At 40.0% G+C, this 21,375-nt stretch overlaps 4 protein-coding genes across 7 annotated transcripts in view; 3 read left to right on the forward strand and 1 right to left on the reverse strand.

The window, feature by feature from the left end:
- Positions 1 to 21,206, reverse strand: part of LOC146475285 (pancreatic lipase-related protein 2-like) — a 21,471-nt gene extending 265 nt beyond the window's left edge. The window contains exons 1-7 of one of the 4 annotated variants that reach the window (XM_085115664.1): positions 21,051 to 21,206; positions 4,035 to 4,565; positions 3,542 to 3,754; positions 2,334 to 2,606; positions 1,729 to 1,861; positions 1,054 to 1,194; positions 416 to 523 (exon numbers count right to left, since the gene is read on the reverse strand). In XM_085115664.1, coding sequence (XP_084971790.1) covers positions 424 to 523; positions 1,054 to 1,194; positions 1,729 to 1,861; positions 2,334 to 2,606; positions 3,542 to 3,754; positions 4,035 to 4,500 — 1,326 coding nt within the window. In that variant the 5' untranslated portion in view covers positions 4,501 to 4,565; positions 21,051 to 21,206 and the 3' untranslated portion in view covers positions 416 to 423. Of the gene's footprint in view, positions 1 to 415; positions 524 to 1,053; positions 1,195 to 1,728; positions 1,862 to 2,333; positions 2,607 to 3,541; positions 3,755 to 4,034; positions 4,566 to 5,373; positions 5,491 to 10,760; positions 10,861 to 19,901; positions 20,074 to 21,050 lie in introns of those variants that run through there. The other 3 variants (XM_085115663.1, XM_085115666.1, XM_085115665.1) reach the window with 3 other exon arrangements.
- LOC146475286 (kelch-like protein 12) lies at positions 5,459 to 7,441 on the forward strand. The gene has a single exon (XM_085115660.1). It carries the CDS (start codon positions 5,569 to 5,571, stop codon positions 7,306 to 7,308), a length of 1,740 nt encoding a protein of 579 aa, XP_084971786.1. The 5' UTR covers positions 5,459 to 5,568; the 3' UTR covers positions 7,309 to 7,441.
- On the forward strand, positions 10,858 to 12,715 carry LOC146475287 (kelch-like protein 12). The gene has a single exon (XM_085115661.1). It carries the CDS (start codon positions 10,955 to 10,957, stop codon positions 12,683 to 12,685), a length of 1,731 nt encoding a protein of 576 aa, XP_084971787.1. The 5' UTR covers positions 10,858 to 10,954; the 3' UTR covers positions 12,686 to 12,715.
- On the forward strand, positions 15,360 to 17,312 carry LOC146475288 (kelch-like protein 12). The gene has a single exon (XM_085115662.1). The coding sequence runs from the start codon at positions 15,435 to 15,437 to the stop codon at positions 17,163 to 17,165; it is 1,731 nt and encodes a 576-aa protein (XP_084971788.1). The 5' UTR covers positions 15,360 to 15,434; the 3' UTR covers positions 17,166 to 17,312.
- Positions 21,207 to 21,375: the final 169 nt, after the last annotated feature.

A 21,375-nucleotide genomic window follows, 5' to 3' on the forward strand; every position in this document is an offset into this window, starting at 1 on the left:
CCCTCAACTTGTTCCACACTTTTTTGCACGCATGTTCCATTCGTTTTAACAGGGTGCCCTTGTTTCACGCTTTTTCGAACTTGTGTTCCATTCGTCTCATTAGGGCGCCCTTGTTTCACGCTTTCTTTGGCCCTCTATCAATCATTCCCTTCTTTACCGCTTTTCACTCCTCTTCCTCCTCTTTCCACGCACGCACGCACGCACTCGTGCCATGTTCCTCGCGTTTGACTCGTTCCATGCTTGCCCGCGCTTTCTAATCGTTTTATGCCTTTCTGTGCTTTTGAATCGTGCATAACTTTCCCGCGTTTTCCATTCGCTACATGTTTTCGCCCTTTTTGCTGTTTGCATGGTGTTACAGAGCTCTGATTTGGTTATGAAGAACTGATTTATGAACAACAGTAAGGAAAGGCCGTACCTTGACTCTCAGCAACGGTAAGTTCCTTCTCTAAGTTTCCTGGTGTAGGATGAAAACGTGAGGTATGAAAGGTAACTTCCAAGATGTTCTTCAAAACATGCTTTGTACCTTGAACACAAGAAAGCTGGTTAAACATTTCACTCAACCGTAACTCGAGTCATTCAGTTTTTAACATCTCGAAACCATGGCCATCGCCTATGAAAATGCAGCATGATATATAACTAGTAATAATCAAAGATTAGGGAGTGCGTTCGATGATCTCGATCCCTTTGCCAAGTTGTTGATGATAGAGGACCAGTTAGGGGGGTCAGCTTCATATGAGGATTGAGTTCCTCCCTGTTGTTTTATGTCATCCGCCCCTGCAAAATCTGCTGAGGGATGCCAGATACGCGTCCCAAGATCTATTCATTCGTTATTGTCCCATACAATCTCGACTCCAATCTGTATTAGGAGTGCGTTCCTTCTACGTCGAACACAATTAATAAATGGAGCGAAGGAGATGGGGCTGTGGGAGAAAGTGTTGTTGGTATTCTTGAACATGTTGAATGGCGTATTAATGATGGTGAATTTTCTTTTGCCAATTGCTTGGGCGCGTCCATAAATGAGCTCGAGATTGAGTCAAGATGAAAATTTCGTACCTCTTGTTTTCTGCTTTTGAGTACACACTGACTTCCTTTAGGTAAAATCCTGAACCTTTGAATTGTACATCGATAGACTGCAGTTTTCCAATGTCATGAGCCGAAGAGAGGACCAAACTCTCTTTGCTAAATTTAACGTCTCTGAAGTAAAAAAAAATGCAATGTTAAAAGAACAAAAATCACTGTCACATTTTGAAAGAAAAAGCCGTTTAAGTATTCATAGGAAGAATTCTATGCTGAGAAACATTTCGTTACACCTCCCCAATTGTCGTGCTGTTTTTCAGTTCCTAAAAATTTCCTGTTTCTTAGCAACGACCAATAAACCATGAGCACGCGACTCAGAAAAGTATTAAAGATGGTTTAGTCTCAAAGGAGCTAGTCTGCGTAGCAGGTGAGTGAAAAATATTGGGCGCGCGCGGGAGGGCTCTCTCTTATTTATGGGCGAAGGAATAAAAATGCTCCTTACTATTTTCAAGCAGTTGTACGCTCTGATTGGCTCACTGCTAGTAGCTATCAGCTAACATCCTACGGGTAAAGATGTCACCCAGGTATAAGGAGGAACTTATATATTTTTTCGACTTAAATGTTCTCACGACTAGGAGACATTTTTTATTCAATTCTTCAAAAAATGACATAATTATACACAATATCATAGTATATGAATTTAAAAAATACCTTGCTTCGTTTGTTTCCACTTCTCCATTGCTTCCAGTTAACTTGATTTTAATTTTGTTGTTGAACATGTTGAAAAGAAATCGCTCAGCTCGGTCTCCTGAGAGTAAGGTGATGCCGTAATAGTTATCGCCAACTAGAAGAAGAAAGAGCACAAAATAAAGCAATGCTTAGTTCTGCGGCAAAGAAGCTTAGAAATTAGCTGGGTTTTTGGGAGTTTCTGGTAACTTTGTATCGGTGGAAAAGTTAACGAAAGCCGTATAAAAACGATGCAAAAAACAATAAGAAAAATGAAAGCCAATTTTACGCCGAGAAAACTAGTAACAAGTTGGGATTCGAATTAAAGTTGTTTACATTTGTTAGTCTGATTTTGTGATTGGTTTTAAGTTTGTTCCAGCACTGGGCCCAGTTGTTCAAAGCCCGATTAAGCTCAACCTGGATTAACGCAAACTTTGACTCGAGTTTAATTGCTAATCAACAACGACTCTTCGGTTAACTTTCAATCGTGGATTAGCGTTAATCGGCTTTTGAACAACCCGGTCCTGATCTGCAAATTTGGCACTTAAGTCGTGAAGCAAACTAAATATAAAATGTACTGAAATAATTACCACAGAATGGCTTGTGCTCCTCAGTTTTCAAGAATGCTAATACACGTTTGTTGACACGGTATTGGTCAGCGTTATATCCCATTTGAGAACATGCGCCTTCGCACGAGAAACACTTTCCCTTTTGAAAATCTCTCCAGCTGTTGCATGGGAAGGCTGTCATTGCGCATGGGTTATTGATGGAGGCCGTGAAATAAGCCACTGACTTCATGTGATTGCAGGCGACTATCCATGGTAAAGAGACTCGAGCATCATCCAAGAAGGTATCCACTGCATCTGAAACAAATTAACAGGGGAGGGGTGGTGATGAACTGACAATGTTCGAACACCTCGACCGTATCCCCTTAAACAGGCATAGAGAGAAGGATAGTACCCCATATAGGCAATTTACTGTGTTTTGAACCCAGGAATCATGCCATACGAAGGTAAATTGTGATCATCTTGGTGAGTGTAGAGAAGGGCAATCTCGAACCTAGAGTCCTCGGCTCTTTGGCCAGCGGTTGGTCGTATAGAAAAAAATATCGCAGGATTTCTGCGGTAAAAATTGCGAGTGGAAGACAAAGCCGAACCGTACGGGACATCTAATCAAATGGATGTTTTCGATTCCCACAGAGTCTCTCCTGGCTACGAATCACTGGCCAAAGAACCTGAAGACTTTGGGACGAGATTTGAGCGAAGGACTATAATCTACCGTAAGAGAAATGATGGCTGCTGTATGTACATTTTACCACAATACCTTGAGAATCTAACACAGCCAATAAGACATAGAAAGTCATATTTTTTTGAGAAATGCTAGGTTTGAAGTTTTGTGAACTTCCAAATGCGTTTCTATCAGCGTTCTTAGGGTTTTCTTACGCTTAGAATTATGGGTAAATGTACCAATCACCATCTCAGTTTTTCGGTATGGTGGTTTTCCGGTGTCTGTTTGACTGACGTTTTGACAAACTGAGTGGAGGTCATCATCGGAGTCGAGTCACTTGGCTCTGATGATCACCTCCGATCAGGTTGTCAAAACATCAGTCAACTCAAACAGGTTTACACTACACAGCCATTTCGGATCTGAAAGACGGTAGAATACATTTTGCCATTATGATCTGAAACTGGGTACGATTTTAGAGGTTAATTTGAATAGAAGATCTAAGCAGGAAAGTATAATTATATCATAACCTCTTGGTATAAGAAATCATCATGATCTCTTAGTTTGCCAGTACCTTCTACAATGTGCGAAGCTCCACATCCCGGCTGTTGTTTCCCCCCGTTAGGGTAGAAGTCCACGTGACCACACGGCCGTTGAAGCCCCAAAGAACTGTCAAGGGCGCCTTTTCTGATGTCAGTATGGATGACGTCGACAAACATGGCGTCAGTAGGGTCCAGTCTTACGGCCGGGTTGTCAAGATCAAACCCAGGTGCGGCGGGATCTAATCCTGTAATTCAAAACAGCAAATGTAATTAATAATAAACAGTATATAGCAACGACAAGGGAGAAACTCGGCTCATGAATTAAACTTGGTAACATACACCCAGAGCCCATGACGGTCCTGCCTCAGTTCTCGCATTCGTTTCCCCAGCTTTACGCCGGTTTTGTGTATTTCAATTCTGATTGGTCCATCTCACTGTTTGCGTGTGTGATTGGTCAGAGTAATTACTTTGGTTTTGTTTTTACGACACTCACTTGAAAATTGCTCTATACGACGTTAGTGATACCTGTTATTCGTCCAATGACTTTCCCGCCTTTTCGCAACTTTTCGCCCGCAAAACCAGCCACTTGTGCTCCGAGGCTGTGTCCAATGATGTGAAACTTCTTTAACGGCACTTGAAACTTCCGATTCAACACGTCAATCAAATGTGCCACTTGCACTCCAACAAGGCGCGTATTTCCGGCCGCGACGTCGTACAGGTTTAAGACACTGGACCCTAGTCCCCAGTCTACGACAATCACGTTCATTGCCTCCTTTTTGAGCAATTCAAGCGCCATTTTGTTTACCCAGCTAGTCTGACCGTTTTGAGTAAAACCGTGGATGATAAACTTGACTTTTCGTAAGGGGTTGAATGAAGAGTTACTTCTGGAGGAGTTATCAGCGCTAAGGAATTCTTCTTTCTTTAGAGCGTTTGCCCTCGTGTACAGAGAAAATTTCGTGCCAATGGACTCAGGATGGGAAGGGAGGGCCATTAAAGAGTTGTCGAAAGGAGGCTCGTCCGAGAAGCAGCCATATTTTTCATAACATACGCTGGCGGCTGTGGACAGAAAGGAAAGGAAATCAGTATTCCATTTTTTTTTACTCTCAAGCACAAAATAATTCTCCTCCGTGCCATGTTTAACCTTCAACTCAAAATAAAATACATTGTTCAAGATCCACAACGATATCAAGAAATGTTACTCTTGCCATTCATTAACATTTCGCGTCCAAGACGCGGTTTAAGGTCACTACTCACACCGCAATGCGCGCGGGTTTAAGTGCGAGAAACCAGCCTTTTGGTCACTTTTTTTCTCTAACCTTGAGTCCACTGACTATTCTACTCAAACAAGTAAGTGCGTAAGAGTAAGAGTTAGAGTTAAAGACTGTTTCATGAAATTCATTTAAGTATTCGCGTAGCCGTTACCGAATAAACATGGAATTTGTAAGCGAGAAAAAATTAAGCGTGGATTTTGTGGGTCCTCAAGGTTAAACTGACTGAATTTTAAAACATAAGTTCACACATTCCACGTGGATTTAAGTAGAGAGAAAAACTTAAATTGGCAAAGGAAGAATACACGCACAAGCACAAATGGGCGCTCTCTTTCTCAAAAAGGAAAACAGGGGAGGCAGTAACACGCACGTTCGTTTGATGATCATCTTGCCGTGTTCATGCTCTATGACGCTATACGAGGCTTACTGGTTTGGGTAGAATAGTCAGTGGACTCAAGGTAAGAGAAAAAAAAGTGACTAAAAGGCTGTTAAAGACAGAGCTTTTGGAGAAGCTCCACGTCATTGCAAACAAAAGCAGAACTTGAATATTAAAGAAAACAATTGTAATTATCAAAAGGTAACAAACTTTTTTGTACCTGTGCAAGATATTTGTCTTTCATCGTTTTATTGTTCAAAATAAGAGTGCACTTTACAGGAGTTTTCCTATTGCAACAAGTGAGCTAGATGACCCCCATCATCCCCTTTGCTCGCTCTCTCCGGTATGCCTCCCCAAAAATCTTCGCGTGGCGACTGGGAACAAGTCACGCTAGCAGGAGCTATCGTGTCGTTCGATGTGCAAAATCATGATGGGTACAGAGGAAAAGCTAGTAAGGCAAGCAAGCCCAGTATGTGACAACGAGTTTAAGGAAGAATTACTTTCCAAGCTAAATGAACTAAGGAATGAAAAAATTTTATGCGACGTAACTCTTCGAATTGAAGGAGAGGACTTCTCTGCCCACCGATGTGTCCTGTCTGCCGCAAGCCCCTATTTCCGCTCTATGTTCACCAGCGGGTTTAAAGAAAACGAAAGTAATGTTGTGGAATTAGAAGAACTTAAATCTCCTGCCGCAGCGAGCGAGGCTCTTCGTTTCATTTACACCGGCGAAGCTTTCGTTAATGAGTGTATTGCGCAAGATTTGGTCAAGTTGGCCGACTACCTTCTCATTCCACGTTTGAAGACGGAAATGTCTGAATATTTGAGGAATTCAATCGACACCACAAATTGTCTTGCGCTAGAATCGTTTGCTTCTCAGTATGACTGTACAGCGCTGAAAGAAGCAGCGATTGCCTGTAAGTTTGAAAATTTTGTCTCTGTGGTGAAATCGGACGATTTTAAAGTGCTGGATTTCGAAGAAGTCAAGGAACTCATCAGCCATGATGAGATAGTGGTTTCAAAGGAAGAAGATGTTTATAAAGCGGTTGTTTCATGGGTAAAGCATGACATTCTATCAAGAGAATGCTTATTTCCTGAATTGCTTAAATGCCTGAGACTCTTCTCAATATCAAAGTACAGTCTGCGCGAGATTTTAACTGAAGAGCTGGTTTTTAAAAGCAAAACTTGCACAAGTATTTTGCAAGAAGGACTGGATTTCTTCTTGTTTCCAGATAATTTTCAGGGCAAGTTTCTTAAACCTCGTGCTTGCCTTAAAAATAGCAATGAAACCGTTGTTGTTCTTACTGGCGGACATGACAACACAGCCGGTCCAGGGACAAGCAACACCAGTTGTCTGATAATGTCCACAAATCACTGGCGACTACTACCTGCAATGCCATTTCCTCGCACACGTCATGGGGCTGCAGTGTGTTGTGGGCATTTGTATGTAGTTGGTGGCAAGTCATCAGATCCAATGTGCAGCTTTAATCCAAAACAAAACAAATGGATTTCTTGTGCTAACGAACTGCCTTCCCCTTTACACTGTACCCTCACTTCTTTTAAAGAAGAACTTTATTTGATAGGTGGGAACAATCATTGGAAGTCGGTTGACAAATATGATCCCAAGCTTGAGGAATGGGAGAGAATTGAATCAATGAAAACTGGTCGAGCTTCCCATTGTGCAGTTGCTATGGGAAACCTTATTTATGTCCTAGGTGGTTGGTGTTCTAGTGTTTGTCATCGAAGTGTGGAGTGCTTTGACCCATTAGCTAATCAGTGGACTGGGAAACCAAGTATGACATTAGCACGGCGGTTTGCTGGTGCAGCTACATCTTGTGGGAAAATTTTTGTAGTTGGAGGATATAATGACAAGGCATGCACAACATTACTAGAAACTTGTGAAATGTTTGACCCAGAGGTGAACCAGTGGAGTCTGGTGTCTAGTCCAATTGTGCCTCGAGCTGCATGTGCCATGGTCAGTTTGGATCACCATTTGTATTTGTTTGGTGGAGAAAAACCTGACTCATCTAAACTTGACAGTGTTGAACGTTATGATGTCCAAAATGACAAGTGGGAACTATTTGGTACCATGCCAGAAAAACTTGCCTGTGTTCAAGCTACGGTGTTGTTACTACCAAAGAAATTTATAGATGCTTGAAGATTGGTTAATTTTTAATTTTCTTACGTTATTATGCATATGGTCTCTTAAAAGAACTAAATCTTGCCTTGTTTAGCTTGGCAACCTTTTTATAAACTTTGTTGACATGAATATGTTCTATAACACCTGCGCAATCAGATGATAGTGATAGTTGTGATACTAATGATGTACAAAATGCTAATCATATATTAGTGTAGATGTTTAAAACAAGAGCAGCAGTGTTTTGTCGGGATTAAAAACCACGGCGTTAGACCTGATAAAACACGTGCTGCGAGTTTTTTGAATGGGTTCAAAAACATTCCTGGAAAAGTGTATGTCAAGAGAGTTCATAACAATGATGCTTTTGTGAAATTGGATATTAGCATACAAGGAAAACATTAAACACCGCATACTAATAAGGAAGAGGTTTTATCGGGTTTTAAAACCACTGCACATGATGTTTTATCAACCATTTGATTCGCCATGGGCTTATGACTTATTAATGAGTTTTTGAAAGATGCATGAAGATTGATTATGTTACTCCTACATTGTCATGCATATAGTCTCTTACAAGAACTAAATTTTGCCCAGTGTAATTTTGCGACCTTTTTAACTCGTGAATGCGCGTAGCGCAATGAACGAGTTATAGCGATAGTTGACTGTGCACTTGGTTGGTTAGTTGGTCGGTCGGTCGGTCGGTCGGTCGGTTTTGTCGTTAACTTTCGGGCGTGCGCAGTAAATGAGTTTTAAATTCAATTAGTGGAAAAAACACGCGAACATTTGTTGTTCACGGCGCATCAGGAAATTCTTATTCAATATGTAGAGAATAATTTGACGATCATTTAGTGCAAGAATGGAGATTTTTCGTTCAATCTGAGCAAAGTTACAAGTTTCTTCAGTTTTTCAGAAAGTTCGGGGTCGTAAACTCAATTAGTGAAAAAAACGCGTCAGAATTCTCTCATTCATTCTGTAGAGAATAATTTGACAATCATTTTAGTGTAAGAATGGAGATTTTTCGTTGAATCTGAGCAAAGTTATAGGTTTTTTTCGTGTTTTTTTCTACAGAGTGCGGTTTCTTATAAGAATTAAAAATAATTTAATTTAGAAATAATTTAATTAAAAAATAATTTAATTTGTCAGTTTTCACGCGAAAGCGGAACGTGCCATGTCACGCATCATTGACATCGTAAACAAAATTATGCAAATTTCTGGTGAAATGAACACTTCAAGATCTTTTCAGCTTTTCATTTTCGAAATTTACAACTCGTAATTTATGGGAAAGCAAAAGGACGTGGTCGATAAATAATTCTTATTTAGCAAGAGCTTGTCATAGTTCATTATTTTTACTTGAGGATTGCGTGGACAGAACTCCAAAGGAAAAATTTCACGCATTTATGTCGGGCATGAATCGTAATGCGATACTTTGTTGAACATATTTCCCTTTGTGAGATCGGCTTGCCCTACAGTAATTTTGTAATTTTAATTCCCAAAAAAACTTCACTTGCCCATCGGGCAAGTGATGGTTAGAATCCACTAGCCCGATCGCGAAATCCAGTAGCCGCGGACTATCACACAAATTTGCATGACGTAGCTGCACATGGCGTGCTCCTATAAACTTTGAATAAAAAAAACACGTGATATTTTTTAATCGGCGCATCAGAATAATCGGCTTATTCAATCTGTACAGAATAATTTGACAATCATTTTAATAGTACAAGAATGGTCATTTTTCGTTACATAATCGGGCAAAGATATAATTTCTTTTAGCTTTTGAGGAAGTTTCCGTAGCCGTCTAAATTGCAATTACTATGTGTCATCTGCATTCACGAGTTGGCTCACAGGAGCCTTTGATTATAAACTTTGCTGACACAAACATGTTCTGTAACACCTGCAGCAATCAGATGATAGTGATAGTTATGATACTAAAGATGGACAAAATGCTAAACGTTTGTTATTATACATAAAAGTACGTGTAATATTCTTCAAACCTTAGTTGTTCAAAGAGCAGCTAACCTAATCCAGCAGATAAATCATTATTCAGCGAATAAAATGTACTCCAACTAATGCATTTTATCCTTTGGATAGCGATTCATCCGCTGGATAAAGTTATCCACTCTTTGAACAACAGGGGTCAGGAATTTAATTTTATGTTTGTTTTTCCTGCATTCAGTTTATTAATTAAAATTTATGTTTGCACATAAGCTGTCCAGCACCACATGTTTTCAGTTCTGTTTAGAATGACATCACAGCATTGATACGAAAATTGAAATACATTGGTAAGCATCATACCTCTATCAGGCCAATTCACCAGTGGTGGATGCTGAACTTCATGTTGGAATGAAGGCAAAATGTCAATGTTTTAGAATTTAATAAGTTTGGTCGTCCAGGCACTACCAGTAGGTTCCTTGCCAAACGGGGGCAGGGGTGAGAAGGCTCTTACCCTAGACCTACATTGATATCAAGAAATGTTACTCTTGCCATTCATTAACATTTCGCGTCCAAGACGCGGTGTAAGGTCACTACTCACACGATGTGCATGGGTTTAAGTGTAAGAAAACTAAAAGTTAGCTTCGAGGGTAAGTGCGTGAAGGGATTTTAAGACTGTGAAAGAGTATGAGTTAAAGACTGTTTCATGAAATTCATTTTAAGTATTCGCGTCACCGAACAAACATGGATTTATAAGCGAGAAAAAATTAACCAAGGAATTTGCGGTTCCTCAAGGTTAAACTGACTGAAATTTACAACATAAGTTTACACCTTCCGCGTGGATTTAAGTAGATCAGAGAGAAAAACTTAAATTGACAAAGGAAGAAAACACATGCAAGCTCTTTCTCAAAAAGGGAAACAGTGGAGTAACACTATAACTGCCAACTCTCACGCATTATGCGCGAGTCTCACGCCTGGGTACTAGAGACATCGATCTCACGCATCAAGGACAATATCTCATGCCTGACTCACAAATCCGGACGAGTTGTTCTAAAAAATCTTTATTTCATTTCAGATTTATGTATTATTTCTTTTCTCCTTATGACAATCGCAAAAGCTTTCAAATGTCTACAATCTGCTTGAATCGTAAGTGTTCAAATGTCGTCGGAATATCGTCGGACATTTTCGGCAACATTCGGAAGTCTTCGGAAAATCGTCGGAAATCTTCGGAAATGGCTCGGACGTTTTCGGAAATCCCGGTCATGACGAGACAAAAATCTCACGCGTTGGACTCGGAAAAAGTTGGCAGGTATATAACACGCAGGTTCGTTTCATGATCATCCTGCCGTGTTCATGCTCTATGACGCTATATGAGGCTTACTGGTTCGGGTAGAATAGTCAGTGGACTCAAGGTTAGAGAAAAAGTGACCAAAGGAATGTTAAAGTCGGAGCTTTTGGAGAAGCTCTCACGTCATTGCAAACAAAAGCAGAACTTGAATATATAGAAAACAATTGGAATTATCAAAAGGTAACAAACAATTTTGTACCTGTGCAAGATATTTGTCTTTCATCGTTTTACTGTTCGAAATAAGAGTGCACTTTACAGGGGTTTTCCTATAGCAACAAGTGAGCTAGATGACCCCCATCATCCCCTTTGCTCGCTCTCTCCGGTATGCCTTCCCAAAAATCTTCGCGTGGAGACTGGGAAAAAGTCACGCCATAAGGAGCTTCCCGGCGTTCGATGTGCAAAATCATGATGGATACAGAGAAAAAGCAAGCAAGCCCAGTATGTGACAACGAGTTTAAGGAAGAATTACTTTCCAAGCTAAATGAACTAAGGAATGAAAAAATTTTATGCGACGTAACTCTTCGAATCGAAGGAGAGGACTTCTCAGCCCACCGATGTGTTCTGTCAGCCGCAAGCCCCTATTTCCGCTCTATGTTCACCAGCGGGTTTAAAGAAAACGAAAGTAGTGTTGTGGAATTAGAAGAACTTAAATCTCCTGCTGCAGCGAGTGAGGCTCTTCGTTTCATTTACACCGGCGAAGCTTTCGTTAATGAGTGTATTGCTCAAGATTTGGTCAAGTTGGCCGACTACCTTCTCATTCCACGTTTGAAGACGAAAATGTCTGAATATTTGAGGTATTCCATCAACACCACAAATTGTCTTGCGTTAGAATCGTTTGCTTCTCAGTATGACTGTAAAGAGCTGAAAGAAGCAGCGATTGCCTATAAATTTAAGAATTTTGTCTCTGTGGTGAAATCGGATGATTTTAAAGCGCTGGATTTCGAAGAAGTCAAGGAACTCATCAGCCATGATGAGATAGTGGTTTCAAAGGAAGAAGATGTTTATGAAGCGGTTGTTTCATGGGTAAAGCATGACATTCTATCGAGAGAATGCTTATTTCCTGAATTGCTAAAATGTCTCAGACTCTTCTCAATGTCAAAGTACGGTCTGCGAAAGATTCTAACTGAAGAACTGGTTTTTAAAAGCAAAACTTGCACAAGTATTTTGCTTGAAGGACTGGATTTCTTCTTATTTCCAGATAATTTTCAGGGCAAGTCTCTTAAACCACGTGCTTGCTTTAAAAATAGCAATGAATCCGTCGTCATTCTTACTGGTGGACATGACAGCTCATTTAGCCCAGGGACAAGCAGTACCAATTGTCTTGTAATATCCACAAATCACTGGCAACGACTACCCACAATGCCATTGCCTCGCACACGTCATGGGGCCGCAGTGTGTTGTGGACATTTGTTTGTAGTTGGTGGCAAGTCATCAGATCCAATGTGCAGCTATAATCCAAAACAAAACAAATGGATTTCTTGTGCTAATGAACTGCCTTCGCCTTTAAACTGTTCCCTCACTTCTTTTAATGAAGAACTTTATTTGATAGGTGGGAACAATCATTGGAAGTCGGTTGACAAATATGATCCCAAGCTTGAAGAATGGAAGAGAATTGAACCAATGAAAACTGGTCGAGCTTCCCACTGTGCAGTTGCTATGGGAAACCTTATTTATGTCCTAGGTGGTTGGTGTTCTGGTGTTTGTCATCGAGGTGTGGAGTGCTTTGACCCATCAGCTAATCAGTGGACTGAGAAACCAAGTATGACAGTAGCACGGCGGTGTGCTGGTGCAGCTACATCTTCTGGGAAAATTTTTGTTGTTGGAGGATATAATGACAAGGCATGCACAACATTACTAGAAACTTGTGAAATGTTTGACCCAGAGGTGAACCAGTGGAGTCTGGTGTCTAGCCCAATTGCGCCTCGAGCTGCATGTGCCATGGTCAGTTTTGATCACCATTTGTATTTGTTTGGTGGAGAAAAACCTGACTCATCTAAACTTGACAGTGTTGAACGTTATGATGTCCAAAATGACAAGTGGGAAATATTTGGTACCATGCCAGAAAAGCTTGCCTGTGTTCAAGCTACAGTGTTGTTACTACCAAAGAAATTTATAGATGCTTGAAGATTGGTGAATTTTTTTTCTTACATTATTATACATGCTAGCTTGGCAACCTTTATATAAACTTTGTTGACATGAATATGTTCTATAACACCTGCGCAATCAGATGATAGTGATAGTTGTGATACTAATGATGTACAAAATGCTAAACATATATTAGTGTAGATGTTTAAAACAAGAGCAGCAGTGTTTTGTCGGGATTTAAAGCCACGGTTTTAGACCTGATAAAACTTGGCTGCGAGTTTTCTGAATGGGTTCAAAAACATTCCTGGAAAAGTGCATGTCAAGAGAGTTAATAACAATGATGCTTTTGTGAAATTGGATATTAGCATACAAGGAAAACATTAAACACCGGTGATACTAATAAGGAAGAGGTTTTATCGGGTTTTAAAACCACTGCACATGATGTTTTATCAACCATTTGATACGCCAATGGGCTTATGACTTATTAATGAGTTTTTGAAAGATGCATGAAGATTGATTATATTACTCCTACATTATCATGCATATAGTCTCTTACAAGAACTAAATTTTGCCTAGTGTAATTTTGCGACCTTTTTATAAACTTTGCTGACACAAACATGTTCTGTAACACCTGCAGCAATCAGATGATAGTGATAGTTATGATACTAAAGATGGACAAAATGCTAAACGTTTGTTATTATACATAAAAGTACATGTAATATTCTTCAGACCTTAGTTGTTCAAAGAGCAGCTAACCTAATCCAGCAGATAAATCATTATTCAGCGAATAAAATGTACTCAAACTAATGCATTTTATCCTTTGAATAGCGATTCATCCGCTGGATAAAGTTATCCACTCTTTGAACAACAGGGGTCAGGAATTTAATTTTATGTTTGTTTTTCCTGCATTCAGTTTATTAATTAAAATTTATGTTTGCACATAAGCTGTCCAGCACCACATGTTTTCAGTTCTGTTTAGAATGACATCACAGCATTGATACGAAAATTGAAATACATTGGTAAGCATCATACCTCTATCAGGCCAATTCACCAGTGGTGGATGCTGAACTTCATGTTGGAATGGAGGCAAAATGTCAATGTTTAAGAATTCTTGAAGAAATTCATCAGACTGGCTATGTTGTAAGAACATTTAAATCGACAATGTTTAAGAATTTAATAAGTTTGGTCGTCCAGGCATTACCAGTAGGTTCCTTGCCAAATGGGGGCAGGGGTGAGAAGGCTCTTACCCTAGACCCACATTGATATCAAGAAATGTAACTACGGAGCGATTTTTTTTAATTCGCTACCTGAAACATACAAACGGGCAGCGTCCTTGGAGGCTTTTAAGCGACTAATGATGAAACACGATTTTGCATAGATTTTTTTCTTAGTGTGCAAATGTCTTTATTTATTTTTTCTATCCTATGATATTTTAACCCAAAAGTGTTTGAGTCATATATATTGTAATTTTTTTCTCATACTATAATAACAATTATTTTAGGTGTATACAGGGCCCCTCAGGATAACAGCCCCGTAGCTGATTGGGCCACCCTGTCTAAATAAAGTTCACTTACTTACTTACTTACTAACTCTTGCCATTCATTAACATTTTGCGTCCAAGACGCGGTGTAAGGTCACTACTCACACAATGTGCATGGGTTTAAGTGTAAGAAAACTAAAAGTTAGCTGCTAGGGTAAGTGCGTGAAGGGATTTTAAGACTGTTAAAGAGTAAGAGTTAAAGACTGTTTCATGAAATTCATTTTAAGTATTCGCATCACCGAACAAACATGGATTTGTAAGCGAGAAAAAATTAACCAAGGAATTTGCGGTTCCTCAAGGTAAAACTGACTGAAATTTAAAACATAAGTTCACACATTCCGCGTGGATTTAAGTAGATCAGAGAGAAAAACTTAAATTGACAAAGGAAGAAAACACATGCAAGCTCTTTCTCAAAAAGGGAAACAGTGGAGTAACACAGTACCTGCCAACTCTCACGCATTATGCGCGAGTCTCATGCCTGGGGACTAGAGACATCGATCTCACGCATCAAGGACAATATCTCACGCCTGACTCACAAATCCGGATGAGTTGTTCTAGAAAATCTTTATTTCATTTCAGATTTGTTATGTATTATTTCTTTGCTCCTTATGACAATCGCAAAAGCTTTCAAATGTCTACAATCTGCTTGAATCGTAAGTGTTCAAATGTCGTCGGAATATCGTCGGACATTTTCGGCAACATTCGGAAGTCTTCGGAAAATCGTCGGAAATCTTCGGAAATGGCTCGGACGTTTTCGGAAATCCCGGTCATGACGAGACAAAAATCTCACGCGTTGGACTCGGAAAAAGTTGGCAGGTATATAACACGCAGGTTCGTTTCATGATCATCCTGCCGTGTTCATGCTCTATGACGCTATATGAGGCTTACTGGTTCGGGTAGAATAGTCAGTGGACTCAAGGTTAGAGAAAAAGTGACCAAAGGAATGTTAAAGTCGGAGCTTTTGGAGAAGCTCTCACGTCATTGCAAACAAAAGCAGAACTTGAATATTAAAGAAAACAATTGGAATTATCAAAAGGTAACAAACAATTTTGTACCTGTGCAAGATATTTGTCTTTCATCGTTTTACTGTTCGAAATAAGAGTGCACTTTACAGGGGTTTTCCTATAGCAACAAGTGAGCTAGATGACCCCATCATCCCCTTTGCTCGCTCTCTCCGGTATGCCTCCCCAAAAATCTTCGCGTGGAGACTGGGAAAAAGTCACGCCATAAGGAGCTTCCCGGCGTTCGATGTGCAAAATCATGATGGATACAGAGAAAAAGCCAGCAAGCCCAGTATGTGACAACGAGTTTAAGGAAGAATTACTTTCCAAGCTAAATGAGCTAAGGAATGAAAAAATTTTATGCGACGTAACTCTTCGAATCGAAGGAGAGGACTTCTCAGCCCACCGATGTGTTCTGTCAGCCGCAAGCTCCTACTTCCGCTCTATGTTCACCAGCGGGTTTAAAGAAAACGAAAGTAATGTTGTGGAATTAGAAGAACTTAAATCTCCTGCTGCAGCGAGTGAGGCTCTTCGTTTCATTTACACCGGCGAAGCTTTCGTCAATGAGTGTATTGCGCAAGATTTGGTCAAGTTGGCCGACTACCTTCTGATTCCACGTTTGAAGACGAAAATGTCTGAATATTTGAGGTATTCCATCAACACCACAAATTGTCTTGCGTTAGAATTGTTTGCTTCTCAGTATGACTGTAAAGAGCTGAAAGAAGCAGCGATTGCCTATAAATTTGAAAATTTTGTCTCTGTGGTGAAATCGGATGATTTTAAAGCGCTGTATTTCGAAGAAGTCAAGGAACTGATCAGCCACGATGAGATAGTGGTTTCAAAGGAAGAAGATGTTTACGAAGCGGTTGTTTCATGGATAAAGCGTGATATTCTATCGAGAGAATGCTTATTTCCTGAATTGCTAAAATGTCTCAGACTCTTCTCAATGTCAAAGTACAGTCTGCGCGAGATTCTAACTGAAGAGCTGGTTTCTAAAAGCAAAACTTGCACAAGTATTTTGCTTGAAGGACTGGATTTCTTCTTATTTCCAGATAATTTTCAGGGCAAGTCTCTTAAACCACGTGCTTGCTTTAAAAATAGCAATGAATCTGTTGTCATTCTTACTGGTGGACATGACGCTACAACTGGCCCAGGGACAAGCAGCACCAATTGCCTGATAATGTCCACAAATCACTGGCAACAACTACCCACAATGCCTTTCCCTCGCACACGTCATGGGGCTGCAGTGTGTTGTGGGCATTTGTATGTAGTTGGTGGCAAGTCATCAGATCCAATGTGCAGCTTTAATCCAAAACAAAACAAATGGATTTCTTGTGCTAATGAACTGCCTTCCCCTTTACACTGTTCCCTTACTTCCTTTGAAGAAGAACTTTATTTGATAGGTGGGGAGAATCATTGGAAGACGGTTGACAAATATGATCCCAAGCTTGAAGAATGGAAGAGAACTGAATCAATAAAAACTGGTCGAGCTTCCCACTGTGCAGTTGCCATGGGAAACCATATTTACGTCCTAGGTGGTTATTCTTTTGGGGCTTGTCTGCGAGGTGTGGAGTGCTTTGACCCAAAAGCTAATCAGTGGACTGAGAAACCAAGTATGACAGTAGCACGGCGGTTTGCCGGTGCAGCTGCCTCTTCTGGGAAAATTTTTGTGGTTGGAGGATATAGTGACGTGGCATTCAGAACATTACTTGAAACTTGTGAAATGTTTGACCCAGAGGTGAACCAGTGGAGTCTGGTGTCTAGTCCAATTGTGCCTCGAGCTGCATGTGCCATGGTCAGTTTGGATCACCATTTGTATTTGTTTGGTGGAGAAAAAGCCGAGTCATCTAAACTTGACGGTGTTGAGCGTTATGATGTCCAAAATGACAAGTGGGAACTGTTTGGTACCATGCCAGAAAAGCTTGCCTGTCTTCAAGCTACGGTGTTGTTACTACCAAAGAAATTTATAGATGCTTGAAGATTGGTTAATTTATTTCCCACATCATTATGCATATAGTCTCTTACAAGAACTAAATTTTGCCTAGTTAATTTGGCGACCATTTTATAGACTTTGTTGACACTCTTCAAATATGAACATGTTCTATAACACATGCAGCAATCAGATGATAGTGTTAGTTATGATACTAACGATGGACAAAATGCTAAACGTTTGTTATTATACATAAAAGTACGTGTAACATTCTTCAGGCCTTAGTTGTTCAAAGAGCAGATAACTTAATCCAGCAGATAAATCACTCTTCAGCAAATAAAATGTACTCCAACTAATTCATTTTATCCTGTGGATAGCGACTCATCCTCTGGATAAAGTTATCCGCCCTTTGAACAACAGGGATCAGGAATTTTTTTTTATGTTTGTTTTTTTGCTTTATGTTTGCACATAAGCTTTCCAGCACCACATGTTTCCAGCTCAGTTTAGAATGACATCACAGCATTAATACAAAAATTGAAATACATTGGTAAGCATCATACCTCTATCAGGTCAATTCACCAGTGGTGGATGCTGAACTTTATGTTGGAATGGAGGCAAAATGTCAATGTTTTAGAATGTAATACGTTTGGCCCTCCAGGCATTACCAGTAGTTTCCTTGCCAAACGGGGGCGCGGGTGAGAAGGCTCTCAGGCTCTTACCCTAGACCCATACTGATATCAAGAATTGTTAATTATATAGCTGAATTTTTTGCTGACAAAGTGCACACATTCATTGGCTAGTTCATAGTCACATGGCATCTAGCATTAGCACTGTTTGACGCCAAAAGCCTTTGAGAGTGTGACATTGGGAAATGTTGAGAACAGAGGATGTCTTTGTTGTGCTATATAACAAATCACTTAATAATGACTATTCCCTCAGGATGCACAAATTTTCATGCGAAACGAAATAAACTGTTTCCCTCAAGATCAGTGATTAAGCGTTTAATTTTTCCTCTTGCCCATCATTAACATTTTGTGTCCGAGACACTGGACCCCAGTCTGCCACAGTCATGTTCATCAACACTAGGATTGAATTTGACGTGTCAAGCGTGTCTAAAATGCGTCTAAAATGAGTCCAAATCGTGTATAAGACGTATCAAAAACGTGTCTGAAACGTGAGCGAACAGCATCACAGGAAATACGAGCAACGATAGACTAGCGAAAGTCAGTTTGTATTTTTGAGGAAGTAAATCTGCTCAATCGTAGAACAAAAGGTCAGGAGTAGGTCGAGAGTGTCACACACGCTCTAGCTACTTGCGTGCGACACTTACGCGCGAGAATCCACGCTTTCGTAACGGCCGAAAGTTTAGAAGGAAGAGAAAGGCAGCTGGGACACATCTGTCTCACATTATTTGCAAAATGAAACCCAAGTCTTGACTGATAATAATTTATCGTTCTCATAATTGTGCTCATTCCCCAGACACACACCCCCGCCTCTTGAGAATAATCTCAACGATAATTCTTCCAAAGGGCGTCAAGCTGTTCGTATAAAAAATGAAAAATATCACTAAACGTTGCCATTAGAATACCAAAATACTCCTAGAAAGTTCTTCAAATTAAAAAAAAAAAACAAAAACAAAAAATTACTGTACCTAAAACAAAAAACAAAACAAAAACAATTACCAGTTTGGTATTTAGTCTACCTTTGACACAGTCCCAACAGGAAAGTCGGCCGAATAATTAAGCAGGATAGCTCATGTTCTCTCTCAGCTTAAAAGCTCTTTCTTTCACTCCTTTCTTGAAAACAAGTTGTCATCGAGATTTATAGTGCGCCTAAAATTGTTCAGAAAGTGATTAAAGGCCAATACAGGCAACATTTTCTTGCAGCTGGTCTGGCAACAAATGTTGTATAATTTGCAAGTTGCTATTGTTTGTTGCCCGTATTACTCCTCGATGCGCAACAAATTTTCATGTTGCGAAAAATATACTTTTTTAATTTTCCACGTTATTTCGAAAGCAGATTCACAAGATCCTTGAATAATGATGCAAGGTTAAAACCACCGACCTAAACCTCTTGTGCAACTTAAATTTATTTAGTCAGAGAAATCCTGATTGGCTGCAAATGGCACACCCATGTCACACCCCCTACATACCCACCAAAAGAAAATTCATAGATTGAAAACGAGACAAAAACCTTGGAAGTTAATAGGGTCTAAATCTATGAGCCATACCGTTCTACTAAAAGGATAGCAAACACGGTATTCAGCTAAAACCTTGGGAATCAAGATAAAGGGGAACTAGTGCCGATGTAAATGTATCTGAGAAGAACTGAATGGCAGCGATAGATTACAAGGTTTCACTTTGCGGAAATGCTTTTATAAATAGATCACTTTTGTTTGAGTCACAGTAAAACGGGAACTAGTAAGCTGAAAGGGAATTCTAATGAACTCAAATGGATTAGGGAAGTTTCGGATTTCACAACGAGAGCGATGCCGTAACTACTACTGATCACAAAGAAAGTGAAAATGTAGGTAGTAAGCGCTTTTGCTGAAGTACGGACGATCGTAACGCAAAGCGCTTCAATTCACGTTTCTTTCAAAGTTTAAAATGTTCCCTGGATGAAGGGTCGAATGATCGAGATTTGGCGAGAACAAAACCGCAAAAATATGTACACAAACCATTTTACAAGGATAGGCGCCAACACAGCCATCTAAAGTCGATAGCTCCAGTAGAAAAAATATTTAAAATTAACTAGAATTAAGAAGAAAAAAACTGCTGCTTTTACCTTGGGAGTAGCTTAGCGAGCACCAGAGAATCAAAACAGTCACAAAAGTCATCGTCAATTTCAAGATCAGCAAAGAAAAGGAATGCACTCTTCAAGGAGTCGGAATCGACTGAAAACCTAATTCTTATCTCCCAGAGAAAAACCTGGGCGATAACCTGCTGACACGGCTATTGTCCGACTGGCTAGTCAGCCTGACAAGCTGTTATCTTCCATGTCAGTGCACGCACGAATGATATATCAAGTACGTTCGCAATCATCAGACTTGGCAAAAGTTCAAAATATGGCATTGATTGGCCAAAGGAAATTTTTTTGTTATTTTCATGATAAAAACACCCGTTAATGTTTGTTATTCTGAATTTTGAACGTTGCGTTACCTCATTCCCTGGTGTATATTAGTAACGGACCTTTATTTTTGAGAGGGGTGGGGGAGGGAGTATTGAGCAAAAACTCTTGTTTTTTGTCTATACTGCAAACGCTTTATACGAAGACATTCCCACGCCTCAAACTCTACCGTGTGAGAAAAGAATACCTTGCAACTTATTGAAAACGGAAATTCATGTAAAGCTTTTAATCACGACAAAAACTCGAACAGAAGAAAAAAAAATTAAAAAAATAATCCCAACCCCCTCCCCCCCACCCCCGCCTAAAAACAACCATAAGTGCCTAAAACATTCTCTGTATCGCATTGTCAAAATATGATTAATTTCAACACGTGCAACACTGTTATAAATCACGTGCAGGAATGTGGCGTGTTCTTCACCTTAGGGAAGGGGGGTACCCTATACAGATTACACAGGTGTAGACGTAATTATGTAATACCTGATAAAGCTATTGTAGGGTTTGGGTTTTGAGTCGTTTTGGTCCGAAATGGGTCTGTATGTTGCTGCCCCCTATGTATGTCTTACTCGACTCAAATCAGCCCCTTTTGTGCTCTTGTGCTTGTGTCAAGGTTTAAGCTCAAGTGCCACCACCCACCAGCACCAAATCGGTGCCACCTCCACCCTCCCTCCCCCCAACCCGATTGGATAAACCGGAGGGGAGAAACGATGTTTGCTATATTAAGCTTGATTTCGAAACAATATCACACGAACTAACAATGATAAGCATAATTTAAGTCTCATTGTTTTCTTTACGTTTAAATTACATTACCTGACGATTCACTTTTTCCACTGATGCCAGTCAGTATTTATATCGTCATTGGCTGTGATCGAAGAGTTGTTAATTGCTGACAGAGCCGTACGCAGACCCTCAAAGTTGCCTTTTGCATAATCGTAGACAAATCTCAGGGTTTTTGGTGCGGCTTTTATAAAAGCGCTCAACTAAAAAGTAACTGATGCTATGGTCTGTAATAAACCCCGTGTCTTTTGGAGACAGTATGTTAGTTATATTGACACGCTTCGGCACACTCATGATTATAAGGTCAAGTATGCTGTTGCCACGAGTGGGTTTTTTGTTGGGTTGTGCATGTCAAGAG

Source organism: Pavona decussata, unplaced genomic scaffold (assembly GCF_977016875.1).
Source record: "Pavona decussata unplaced genomic scaffold, jaPavDecu1.1 SCAFFOLD_84, whole genome shotgun sequence".
In the NCBI taxonomy this organism is placed as follows: Eukaryota; Metazoa; Cnidaria; class Anthozoa; order Scleractinia; family Agariciidae; genus Pavona; species Pavona decussata.